Source organism: Mesocricetus auratus, unplaced genomic scaffold, assembly GCF_017639785.1.
Source record: "Mesocricetus auratus isolate SY011 unplaced genomic scaffold, BCM_Maur_2.0 Super-Scaffold_100676, whole genome shotgun sequence".
Lineage (NCBI taxonomy): Eukaryota > Metazoa > Chordata > Mammalia > Rodentia > Cricetidae > Mesocricetus > Mesocricetus auratus.
Genome location: NW_024429266.1, coordinates 15,525,398 through 15,538,793, shown reverse-complemented (window position 1 = coordinate 15,538,793; position 13,396 = coordinate 15,525,398). Strand labels below are relative to the sequence as shown.

General features: G+C 43.1%; 1 protein-coding gene and 1 long non-coding RNA gene across 4 annotated transcripts in view; one reads left to right on the top strand and one right to left on the bottom strand.

The window, feature by feature from the left end:
* Positions 1-2,452, bottom strand: part of LOC121136673 — a 49,976-nt gene extending 47,524 nt beyond the window's left edge. For both annotated transcript variants that reach the window (XR_005873727.1, XR_005873728.1), the window contains exon 1: positions 2,017-2,452. This is a non-coding gene — a long non-coding RNA (uncharacterized LOC121136673). The remainder of the gene's footprint in view (positions 1-2,016) is intronic.
* Positions 2,453-2,776: 324 nt separating this feature from the next.
* Desi2 (desumoylating isopeptidase 2) overlaps positions 2,777-13,396 on the top strand; it is a 43,757-nt gene continuing 33,137 nt past the window's right edge. The window contains exon 1 of one of the 2 annotated variants that reach the window (XM_005078157.4): positions 2,777-2,906. In XM_005078157.4, the coding sequence (XP_005078214.1) occupies positions 2,865-2,906 (42 nt within the window). In that variant the 5' untranslated portion in view covers positions 2,777-2,864. Of the gene's footprint in view, positions 2,907-3,566; positions 3,655-13,396 lie in introns of those variants that run through there. The other variant, XM_040737410.1, reaches the window with a different exon arrangement.

The following is a 13,396-nucleotide window of genomic DNA, read 5'->3' as shown; positions in this document are numbered from 1 at the left end:
TTTTACAGGCAAGTTGCTGTTGTAGTAACTGGGTTTGTAGCTGGGTAATAATGGTGATTACCTTTTCCTCTGGTATTACGAAAAACGTCTTCCAGTACCATGAATGCTAGTCAGTAGGAGTGAAGCTTCTAGTTAGGCAGCAGATCAATTTCTCCATGTTTGATGACATAAACGGTATCTTTAGCAATAAGGCCTTACTGTCAGGTTATGGAAAGTAACCAATAGCTTTAGCAATACTGTGATGCTGGGGGAGGGTATCTATAGGACTCTGTTGGCCAACAACTCAACAAGATTTAACACATTTTGGGCACTGGAGGTTTTACTTGGTGGCTTAAGACATCTAGTTGGGGCATTATCTCTCCCATTGTATGGTGACTCCATTTAAACTCCTTTCACATATATTTTAGGAAGCTTCTACAATAGTAAGTTTCCATAGGGTTTTCAAAAGGCAATTATAATATTAGTTGTCCCTCTCCATATTCCCTCCTTTATCCTGTCCTCCCATCCTCCTCCCCATTTAACATTTCTTTCCATCCGCACCTTTTTCTATCTTCATAGTACTTCAACTTTTAACTTGACATTGCTTAGAGTCATAAGAGAAAGGAGTCCCAAGTAAAGGGTTACCCTTGACCAAATTGGCCTGTGGGTACTGTCTTGGCCTTAATTGGCATGAGGGCCCAGGCCACTATGTGTGGTAGCATTCCCTGGGCAGGTGGTCTTGAACTGTATAAAAAGGCTAGCCAAGCATAAGCCTGTGAATGAGCCAGCAAACAGTGTTCCTTCAAGGTTTCTGCTTTAAGTTCTTGTCCTACCCTGATTTCCCTCAGTGATGGACTGACCCATAAACTCTTTCTTCTCCTAAGCTGCTTTTGACCAGAGTGTCTGTTATCACAGCAACAGAAATGTTAAGCAGAATAATAGGCTATCCAACCAGTCTCTAGGCTTTAAATTCTACTTAAATGTCTATTTTAGTCAGTTTAATGGTTATGACTCCATTTCATTTATGCAATTTACCCAGTTTCTCAAGTTCCGGTAAAAAGCACTTAAAATATAACATGACCTAACAATAACTCAATTACCCTCTTCCCAACCTACTTCTCCCTCCAAAGTTTCATATATTATTAAATAGCATATTACCTACTCAAATGTCTGTCAAAAATCTGAAACCTAGTCTTGAAACCACCCTCCCAAACCCTGCAACAAACACAATGTCCAAACTTGTTTATATAATGCTAGACTCTCAGGATCGGGAAGAAGCCAAGCCTCAAACCCAAAGTGCGTTTCAACTCTCTTGTATTATATCTGTTAATGTCTCACTGACCAAAGCAAGTCAAGGCTTGTTAGAGTCAGTAGAGAGACACATCAAAGGTTATATGTAATTTGAGACGCTATTTTTACAGTCTATCATGTTAACCTTCATGTTTTCATTTCCTTTACCTCTTTAAAATTCCACACAGAAACTCAAGCAATCTTATGGACTTATGGACACACTCATTTTACTCTTTGGCCCAAACCCTACCAAGTCTTTATTTAAAATCCAACCTCAGGAGCTGGAGAGATGGATCACCCATTAAGATCACTTGCTGCTCTTCCAGAGAACCTGTGTCTGGTTTCCAGCAACCGGATCAAGCAAGTTACAACTGCCTTTAACTTCAGTTCCAGAGAGATCAAAGCCCTCTTATGGCTTCCTCAGGCACCTACATGCTTGCCTCTCCCTCCCTCCCTCCCTCCCTCCCTCCCTCCCTCCCTCCCTCCCTCCCTCCCTCCCTCCCTCCCTCCCTCCCTCTCTCTCTCTCTCTCTCACACACACACTCACCACACAAATCTAAAATAGATATCCAGTCTCAATCATAAACTGAAAACTCAGGATCTGACATTCCTCAGTCTACCACACTACGGAATATGGCAGAATACAAAATATAATGTTTGTTGAATGGGGCACAAATGCTTTCCGTGTCCTAGGACTGAGCTAATTCATGAGTTGCTCCACTCTTCCCACGTGAGCAGGATACTCACACGAAATGTGAATTCCATATTGAGGAAAACTGGGTGTTTCTCACACCCTACCTTACAACAGTAACCTTCCTTCCTTCATTTCCTCACTCCTACACTTGAAAGAAAATAAATAAAAAAAAACAGAAAGGCTTTGGCAAACTTAGTCATCACTTCTTCACATTCCATTGGATTCACGTCTCGCGCTACCAGCATCAGAAACAGCGCGGAAAGATAGAACACTTCTCCGCTCGCCAAGGACGAACAGTCAAGGTTCCGCGGACAGATCCACAAAACGGCACGCTGGGAGCTGTAGTCTCCCAGAGAGACATGAGGCGGAGGGGGGGGGGAATCCTGAAGCATGCTGGGAGTTGTAGTCAGGCTGCCTGGACGCCCAATAGGAATCGGGGCCTTCCGCGCTGCATTCTGGGAACTGTAGTCTTTCTGCGACCTCGAACCTTCAGGGTGAAGAGGCGCCCAGCTTGCCGCCATCTTAGGTCTCGAGGTGCGGCGCCTGAGAGTCAGCGCGCAGGCGGGCTCAACCCTGGCGCCGGGCGGGCCCCGCCTCCAGGGTGCCCGGAGCCCGCCCCTCGCCCAGGCCCCGCCTTCCCCCACGTGTCTGCGGCCGAGGGGAGGCGCCTGAGCCGGAGCGGGCTCTCCACCGGTCCGGCCCGGTCCTCTCGCAGGCTTCTGTCAGCGGCTCCCGGGAGCGTCCCCGGCTGCCGGATGCTTCCGCCCCGGCTGTGGCGGGCCGGGCTGGACGCTTAGTGCCCGGCTCGAGCCCTGCCTGAAGCGCCCGCGGGGGTGGCAGCAGCCTCCGCCCCGCGGAGACCGAGCGGCTGGAGGACGAGGCGGCGGCCGCGGGGAGGAGGATGGGGGCTAACCAGTTGGTGGTGCTCAACGTGTACGACATGGTGAGTGCGACCCCAGCCTGCCGGTCCTCGGTGACGGCTGGGACCCCGGCCCGCTGCTTCCTGCCTCGCGTCCCCGCCTCCAGCCTAGTTCTCGGGGGTGGGGGGAGGGGACGGTCGTGCTGTCTTCTAATCCCCAGACTGGCCGGCGCGCCTCCTGGAGATGCCCGGTGAGCCCGAGGGAGGGCTGGGGTTTGAGCCTCCGAGCCCTCAGCTCCCCTGACTGTGGGCCCGACCCCGGGGCGGATGAGCGGCGTCCTCGCCGAGGCTTCCGTCGCCGTGCGACCTCCCCGCCACCACCTGGCCTCCCGAGCTGCCCGGCTTCCCCCTGCCCTGACCCTTGCCTGTTTCCAAAGGCTCAAGTCCTCCAACAACTCCCAAGGCCCGGAGTCTAGGAAGTCACAGCTGCGATGCAGATGCTAGTCTCCCCAAAGGTGAACAGGAGCCAGCACACCCGCGTCTCCAAGGCAGCCTCATTAAAATGAATGAAGCTAAAATTTATCTAGAAAATAGCCCCGTTGAATTATTTAAGATCACAGAGGTGCTCCTTTCCTAGATTCCGAAGACCACTTTCCAGGTGTTGCAACAGGTGGATGACGTGACCACTAGAGAGGGCAGAGAAGCCTTGTTTATTATGTCGTCTAACTTTGAAGAACTGCGAACACACACTAGGGTTCAAAGACAGACTCCCCCGTGGTTGCAATCGCAGTACCCATAGGAGCACCATGTGGAGTATGATCGCCACAGTGAGGTGCAAATTTGGGTTTGTTCTCTCGCCTTTGGCTGCTTTTTTTTTTTTTAAACAGAAACCTGAAAATTTCTCCGTCGTTATTTCTGTTGGCTTAAGACTACTTAGAAGAAATTCAGTAGTAGGGAGTCTTGGTTTTTATTTACAGCTCTTAGCTTTTCTTTGTACTGTCTATACGTTTTTAAATGAAGAGGAAACTATTGATAGAAAGGGATTCCTCGCATCATATCTAGGAGTTATCATTGACAGGGTATAGTATATGGTCTGCCTGTAACTATAAGTGGGGCTTCTAGTAGAGTCTAGTGTAAGTCTGGAGGTGAAAGGACGTAGATTAACGGGCTAGGAAAAGAGAGTAATGATAAAAAAGTTGAATAACAAGAGATTCTAAAGCCGGGCGTTGGTGGCACACGCCTTTAATCCCAGCACTCGGGAGGCAGAGGCAGGCGGATCTCTGTGAGTTCGAGGCCAGCCTGGTCTACAGAGCGAGTTCCAGGACAGCCTCCAAAGCCACAGAGAAACCCTGTCTCGAAAAACCAAAAAAAAAAAAAAAGAGAGAGAGAGAGATTCTAGAAGAGCAGCCTACATTCCTGATTAGAAATTATTCTCTGGATTTAAACTTGTGTTCTGTTCCTTGAGAATCCTTTCTTAGACTTAATATTGCCCTTTTATTATTTTAGTGCCTCCTGCCCATCAGACTTTGGATTTTTTTTTCATGAAGACTATTATAAACTATCCCTCTGGATATGTTTTACTTTGGAGAATATACATTGAGATATCTATATTTTTAACAAACTAATTTTTAATAATTTGATTAAACCAAGACCAGTGGTCATGGTTTCAGAACCCCAAAGAAATCTGTAAAGCAGAGTTTTTTGCTTTTTAGATTAAATTGAAAATGCATTACATGGCATATAGTATGTGTTGTGTGAATTGGAGAAAATCATTACTAATTTCTTTGTTTTTGTTTTTTTTTGTGTGTTTTCAAGACAGGGTTTTTCTGTATTGTTTTGGTGGCTGTCCTGGAACTCGCTCTGTAGACCAGGCTGGCCTTGAACTCACAGAGGTCCACCTGCCTCTGCCTCCTGCTTGCTGGGATTAAAGGCATGCGCCACCAATGTCCAGCTAATCATTACTAATTTCAAAGTGGTAAGGGCTAGGGATGATATTCAAACCAGTGTTTTTTAGAGGAAGAGTGTTTTAAATGATGTTAAAATATGAAGTAATTAAAAAAGAATTTATTCTTCCTGTCACTCTAGTACATAGTTGCAGAGAAAGTAGACAGAAAAAATGGTTAAGTGACCTTCCCAGGTTTTAAAAGCAGGTTCTAGAGTTTCTAGATGACAGTATTGTCTCTGTGGAATGATTCCCTTAATTTCTTACATATTGTGTTATTTCATCAAGAGAAAGAGAAGCATTTGAATAAAAATGTTTAAGAAACGTGTCCTTATATGTTCTTTTGAGAGCTTTTGATCTATACATACTTAACATCACTAATTCAAAAACTTACCATTACTTATTTGACCCTGTAGAACCACAGATAGGATTTATTACCTCTCTGCTTTAAGGAATTTAGGATATCATAACGAAGACACAAAAAGAGTTACAATTTAGAGCAGACTAGCATTATTTTAATAAGAGCAGAAGAAGATCCAGAGTTGACTATTTTGTGGTTGTAGGATCAGGAAATGCTGAAAGAAAAAGGGGGGGTGAACTAGGATCTTTAAGGGCAGAAATCAGTCAGCATGAAAAAGGACAAGAATCGGGAGGCACAGGCCGAACTAGGAGCTTTGAACTGGTACAGTTTCCTGGAGGATAGGATGCATGAAAGAAAACAGCTGAAGTCTCTGTCACTTATAGTAGAGTGAGTGAAGACTCTGAGCCAGGGAAAACAGGTGCTAACCTCAAGTTGTGATCACAATCTGCAGGACAAAGCCAAGTGAATTAAGGTATATATTTTTACCAGTTACACCCATTTTTCAAATCAGTTTTCCTTTGTGATATATTTTGCTTAATGCCCAGGGTTAATTTCTTTTATCTTTGGTTATAATTTCTGTTCTTTCTAGATGCCTTTGATGATAATTGCTTTTGTTTATAAGCCTGGTACATCAGCTGTACAAATCAAACTTTGTTTTTTCCTGTTGAAATCATTGATCAGTACTGTCATGTATCCTTTATTTCTGTGTCACCTGCTTCAGCTATGCCTGTTATTTTTCCTGTTCACTAGATGGGATGGTTATAGATCGTTCCTTCTTTTCTACACTTACCACATATGTGTAAGTAATGAGCAGGGTTGCCTGTGTTACTTTCCTTTTTGTAGAGGACTAATCTAGTCCTCAAAAGATTATGCTAAATTATTTTGCGCTCTCTCTCTCTCTTTTGGTGATTATAGTCCTCTATATACTTTGGAGTAACCTACTACCAATAAAATATGGCCAGGAGTCATTCTCTGAAACTTGGGAGCAGATTATTCATATATTCCCAATTTACTTGTATGTATAGAAAGTCAGAAAATTCAGGTATCTTTCAATTACTGGAATAAATCTTTGTTATACTTTAACAGTCTTTATTTTTCATAGATCTAGAATTTGTATTCTTTAGGCTACGTTAGCTACTAATGAAGTTCTTAAAAATGCAAGTGTTTGTGTTTATCAATTCATCCTAGAGACAAATTTCTTTTTAAAAAGAATGCCTATGTATTTTCAGAGTCTTTAAAAGATAGAAAAGCTGGGTGGTGGTAGTGCATGCCTTTAATCCCAGCACTCAGGCAGAAGCAGGTGGATCTCTGAATTTGAGGCCAGCCTGGTCTACAGAGTGAGTTCCAAGACAGCCAGGGCTATACAGAGACCCTGTCTTGAAAAACAAACAACAACAAAAATAGGAAAGAAACACCTTAGAACTTCTCAGGGCATTTTTGTTAGGATTGTGTTTGATTCTCAGACTCCTCCAAGAGTATAAAGTTACCAAGTATGTTATGGTCTGACTTTTCTTTCATACATCTGTAGATATATTTCAGACTTTCTAAATGACTTCCACGTACACTCATTTGTTACATACTAAATATACTCTTCATCTAACTAGCTCCATACAGTTTGTGAATTCATGTGTCTAGCAATAGACTTTGCCCCTCCTTTCTGTGCCTCTCCAATGCCTTCCTCTCCCTCTGTACCATCGTCCAAATCCCAGCACTGCCACTTTTGATAGCCAACACTCTACTCAGTACCTCAGATCAAAAACTTGGAAGTAAACCTAAATCCTTCCTTATAAGTCCTTCAGTTCGTCAATTGGCCTGGTCCAGCTCTTAGTTTTGGTGAAAGTAAAATAACTTGACAATCATCAGCTTATATGGGAAAGATAATACCTTAAATCCAGAGATTCAAAAACCCCCGAGATAGTTCAGCAGCTCAGTCATGTCATTAAGATTTTGCAACCTCCTACTCTTTTGTGCTCAGCTTGCTGGCTTTTGTCTTTGTGTCCTCAGAGTTGCAAAGTTACTGCCATAGCACTAAATTTGGTGTCATCGTATAACAGAATTATAGAAGTAAGATGTAGTGGGATTCAGGGAGGGGGATCTATCTGTACTCCTACTTTGACAGAAAGAAAAGGCTTTGGCAGAGTCACCCTCTTCCCGGCAGAGATTATTCAGAACTGCCTCACATGTAACCATGCTGAAACTGGATAAGTGGGTCACTGGCTTTCTAGCCTTTGTAGGCAAGTTGTAGTAGCTAGACATCTATAGTCTTCTGTTATGTTATGTATTCACAGATTCTAAAGTCTCGGGCATGGTAACTCATGTCTTTAATACTAGCACTTGGGAGACAGAGGCAGGCTGATCTCTGTGAGTTTGAGGCCAGCCTGGTCTATAAATTGAGTTACAAGATAGCTAGAGCTGTTGTTACACAGAGAAACCCTGTCTCAAAAAAAAAAAAAAAAAGAATCCAAAGTCTCTTCTGAGACTCTTGAGTATTCAGTGAACCCCCACAAAGTTAAAGAACAAGTTATATATTTCCAGTGAACAATGATAAATAAAAATAAAAAGCAAGATTGGAGCACAGCGAGGAAGGATCAGGCTAAAGCCAAGACCAAAACCAAACATCAAGCCCTGAAGCTCTGTTCAGTGTCTGGAGGTCTTGGTAGCATCATATGTATAGTGGTTTGATTGAGATACCCCTCCCCCATATTTTGGGGCATTTGAATACTTGGTCCCCAGTTGGTGATGTTGTTTGGAAAGGTATAGGAGTTGTGGTCTAGTTGGAAGAAGTGTGTGAGTGGAGGTGGGCTTCAGGATAGCAGCTTGAGTGTGCTTACTGCTTACAGTTTGAGATATGAACTCTCAGCTGTTCCTGCTATCCTGCCTGCCTGCCTGCTGCCAAGCTTCACCCCTGTGCTGGTGATAGACTGTTATCTCTCTAGAACCATAAGCCCAAATAAAACCAAATTCTATAAGTTGCCTACATCATGGTATTCTATCATAGCAAAAGAAAAGTATCTAATACAGAATTTGGTATTGGGAATGGGCTAGTGCTATGAATAACCTGATCGTGTAGGGTCTGGTGGAATATGGAAGACTTTGGGACATTGTATTAGATAAGCTGTAGAATGCTGTATGCAAGGCTTACCATGTCATCCTAGTAGGAGCCTAGAAGGTAGTACAGAAAGCTATGCTGAATGGAGGTCCAGCTCAAGAGATTTCAGAAGGGTACAGTGTTAACCAACTGTGCTAGAAACCATTCCTGTGTGCTGTGTGTGTGTGTGTGTGTGTGTGTGTGTGTGTGTGTGTGTGTGTGTGTCTGCTTTCTGCCCATGTCCTAAGAATTTACCTGAGGTTAAATTTAAAAGTAATGGACTAGCCAGTGGTGGTGCATGCCTTTAATCCCAGCATTTGGAGGCAGATGCAGGTGGATCTCTGTGAGTTCGAGGCCAGCCTGGTTTACAGAGCTAGTTCCAGGGCAGCTAGGGCTGTTACACAGAGAAACCCTGTCTTCAAAAACACAGCAATGTAGGAGGAAAACAAAAAAAAGTAATGAACTAATTTCTTTGGCAGAGGAGAACATACTTTTTGTTGTTGTTGTTTGTGGTTTTGGCTTTTTGAGATAGGATTTCTCCATATTGTTTTGGAGGCTGTCCTGGAACTCACTCTGGAGACCAGGCTGGCCTCGAACTCACAAGAGATTGCCCTGCCTCTGACTCCTGTGTGCTGGGATTAAAGGCATGTGCCACCAACGCCCAGCTGAGAACATACTTTTTGATGAGGAAAAAAAAGCACTAAGGAGACTTAATGTTTCAGCTTGTGATGAAAATAAGGAGGTTAATGCCTGATCTGCACTGGAATGAAGAAAGGAGTACCAACTTGTGAAAGGAAAATGCCTAAGCAATTTTCTGCTCCTGGAAAGGATTAAAAGCTTCTACATTTTAAGGAACAAAGTATCTATCCCAGACCTATACCACACTTGGCAGTGTCATCCATGAAGGACAAGTGAAAAGATACTGGAATCTTCCTTCGTAGTTTTCAAGAGTCAGTGAGGCCAGGCAGTATATGGCAAAGGTATTTTTACATAGAGGCCATTGTTCGAGGATGTAGAAGTGAAGCTGTGTTGCGTTGGAGATCCCAAGATTTTGGAGCTGCCAGAGCCATGATCATCTCTTCTTAGAGCAGTATACAGGGAATGGAACCATCCCAAGAGAGAAATTGTCGTTACAGGCAGCAAATCTGGAAGGGCAAAGTGATCTAAGCCCTTTGATATCAGGCATGGAGCTACAGGGCTTGGAGTTTGTCCTGCTGGGTTTCAGTTGGTCTTCCTTGGTTCCGTATTTCTCACTATGTCGTGATTTCTCCCTTTTGGAATGGTAGTGTACATTCTGTGAATTGTATTTTGGAAGTATGTAATTTGCTTTTTGATTTTACAATTAAGAGATTGCATGGAGTCTGAGGAGAGACTGGACTTTTAAGCAGTGTTGGACTAAAAGACTATGGAGACTTTTGAAGTTGGACTAAATGTCTTGTGCGTTATGATATGGCCATGAGCCCGTCGGGGCTCAGGAGGTGGAATGTGGTGGTTTCAATGATAGATGCCCTCCATAATCTTAGGCATTTGAATACTTGGTCCCCAGTTGGTGCCACTGTTTGGGTAGGACTAGAAAGTGGTCTTGCTGGAGGAAGTATGTCACTGGGGCAGGCTTCGAAATTACAAAAGCCACATGTCATTTCCAGTTTGCCTTCTCTGTTTCCAGCTTAAGGTTCATAATGTAAGTTCTCAGCAGCTCCAGTCACCATGCCTGCCTGCTGCCACGATTCCCCACTGTGATTGAGTTTTATCCCCCTGGAACCATAAACACAGAATAAACACTTTCTTCTAGAAGTTGTCTTGGTCATAGTGTTTTATCACAATAGAGAAGTAACTAAAACAATCTTGAGTTTTAACAACAACCTTGAGTAGTCTTTCCCTCCAGTTCTGCCTGCAATTTATGTCACCTTTATCTTGGGCCAGCTCTACTCAGTACTTGTAGTTTTCTTTGGTGGGCATCCTGTTGTCATAGGAATGTCTCTAAGTGGCTCCACCCTCACAGCTTTTATACTGTGACCTCTCAGGGCCATCTTGCAGAGAACCCAGCCCTGCCAGACAATAATTGCCAGGCCCCAGTAGCTGCTTTCTTATTTTTGCATGCCTGCAAAACTAGTACTGTTTGAGTAATGATGCCAAGTTCTGCTGCCAGCATCATATGTAGTCTGGAACCCTTCTACCACAGCTGTGGCTTCCATGTACCTTGGCAGTTCAGTCTGACTTTTATCAGGGAACCTCTTCCCCCGTTCTCAGTTCAGGCTCTCTCCTATTGAACTTGCATTCTTCACAATAGTCTTCAATAGGTCGAAGTTATCATCATCATCATCAGGGATACCTTTCCTACTATGTCATTACAGAGTACAAGATTTCTCTGTAAAGGCACTAGTCTCTAACAGTTGCAGCTACTGTCTTCACACGTGCCTTTTTTGCATCTTCATTTTTATTATGTGCACGATGGGGAGGGCTGTCATGGGGTCTTGTCATGGCACATGTGGAGGTCAAAGGACAACTTTGTGGAGTCAGTTCTCTCTGTTTATCTTTACATGGGTTATGGGACCAAACTCCAGTTTCCAGTCTCATAAGGCAGGCACATTTAGCCATCTCCCCAGCCCCTTTTCTGCACCTTTAAACTCAGTCCCTCTCTTTCCTTCTCTAACTGCATCTAAGAGGAAGGAGTGGTGACTAAACCAATGCCTGGATAGTATGCTGGCCTGAAATTTCCCTGCCAAACAACTTAGCCAACTCTTTTTTTTTTTTTTTTTTTTTTTTTTTTTTTGCTTTTCAAGACAGGTTTCTCTGTAGCTTTGGAGCCTGTCCTAGAACTTGGTCTATAGACCAGACTGGCCTCAAACTCAGAGATCCTCCTGCCTCTGCCTCTCAAGTGCTAAAATTAAAGCCGTGCGCCACCACCGCCCAGCAGTCAACTTTTGAATCACCTTCAGTTACATTTTTAGAACAGGCAGTGTGCAGCCAGATTCTTTACCAGGCTGCAATACTTCTAACCCAAATCTCAGTAGGGTTACTGGGCCTCCCACTGTTTGCATTCCTCTTGGCATTTGTATTAGCTACTTTTCTGTTGTAAGACAACACTATGACCAAAAGCAATTTAGGGGAAGAAAGGGTTTATTTGGCTTACATTTCCCAAGTGCTAGAATTAAAGGCATGTGCCACCACACTCAGTTTTAATTTTTATTTGATTTTTTTAATTAAAAATTTTTGGCTTGCCATAACCTGGAGTCAGCTGAGAAGAGAGGCTCAACTAGGAATTAATTTTCTAGATCAAATTGTCTTGTGGATGCCTTTAGGGATTATTTTGTTTGTCCATGAATTTGGAAGATAGCAATTGTAGGTGGTACCATTCCCTATTCTGGTGGTCCTTAGTTATATAAGATAAAGCTAGATGAGAGCAAGCAAATTATCCGTTTGTTTCTCTCTGTTCTTGACTGTAGATGCGCTTGAGTTCTTGCCTTGACTTCCCTTCAGTGAACAGTAACCTGGGATTGTGAGCCTTTCCTTTACGAAGTGGCTTCATGTCGGGGTATTTGTCACAGCAATAAAAATAAAGTAGAATGTTCTCACATAAAATTTTAGAAATAATCTGTATGTTTGTTCTTAAGTAGGGTACCATTTGTTTCAAACCATTTATGAAATAATCCATACTTCCCCGTGTTAACTTGGCCATAAGCTAGCTGAAGTTTGTAAAAAATGAAATTTCTAAGTGAAATAACATTTAATGATTTGAGGAGGGAGATAAGGGATACAGACATTGATTTTTTTCTTACTAAAAGAGCTAACATTTTTAAGGTTTTTTGTTTATTAGCTATTATAAGGAGAAAGGAAGCCACGTGGTATCTCTTAAATTAAAGTAAAGCAAATAACAAAGGAAATCAAAGAAAGGGGAAGGAAAGAGAGAAAAAAGAAAAACCTGCCCAGAATGTAAGTAGTAGAGCACAGATGTAACTGAGCACTGTTAACTCTTAAACTGTAGTCTCACCCAGCATGTTTTCTCCCTAGAAAGCTAGGGATAGCCTTAGCAGTGGTTCTCACCTTCCTAATGCTGCAACTGTTTAGTGTAGTTTCTCATGTGGTGACCCCCAACCATAAAATTATTTTCATTGCTACCTCATAATTGTAATTTTGCTCCTGTTATAAATTGTAATATAACTATCCAATATGTGACCTCAAAGGGGGCATGACCCACAGGTTGAGGGCATCTGCCCACCATGTGCTAGGCCTTGATTCCATCCCTTGGACTGAAAAAGGAAAGAACTGTTTCTCTGTTCTACTCTCACACTCCCTGTCTGAACTTCAATTTCCACAGTGTTCTCTAACTCATGGATGGACAGTAACCAATAATATTAAAAAAATAATAGCATATATCCGAAACTTTTTCTGTGATGGTTAGTTTTATCCACCTGGCTAAGCCATGGTAGCAGTTTATGTTGTTGCCCTAGGCCCTAGACTTGATGGTCTCCACAGTTTCATGAGCTAGTTCCTTAAAATAATCATTCATACTCCCCATGGTCTGGGGTTAGATTCCAGTCTTCCATTAGACACTCTGTGCCACACTTCTAGCTGCTCCAATTCAAACATTTCTATCTACTCCACAGCTCAGCAGCTGAGTGTGGTTAGAGAGAAACACATAACCACACTGACTGGTCTTACTTAGAAATTGTGACCACATATCCCAAGACAGCCTTTAAATGCTATCTGGCAGTGCTTCCTTATTCCTCTGGTCAGTCGACTTCAAGAAAGCTACAGTATTTCAAACCCTGTTTACTCCTCCTTATTCTCAGCTAATTTCCAAGATGGCCTTACAGTTTATGTCACTGAAGGGTGGGTTTTAAACACTGGAAGTGTTTACTCTTTCCACCACCACTGACCTGTTACCTTCTTTCCTCCTGTTGCATGGAGTGACAGGCTGCCCATGCTGTGGTCAAACGTTTTACCATGTTGCTTTAGAGCCACCTCTTTTCTAGCCTGCCAGTGTAAGCTCTTTTCCTTCAGCATAGTTACCACTCTCCTGTTATATCACTTTCCCCCTCCACTGCATCATTCCAGTTAACAAGTATATGTGCTAACATGTTTTCCAGTACAGAGCCATTTAAACTCAGAGGAAATGACATTAATCATCCATTGCATTGTATCACGATCTCAAGATGGAACTTTGTCCTCTTTCAAAAAGA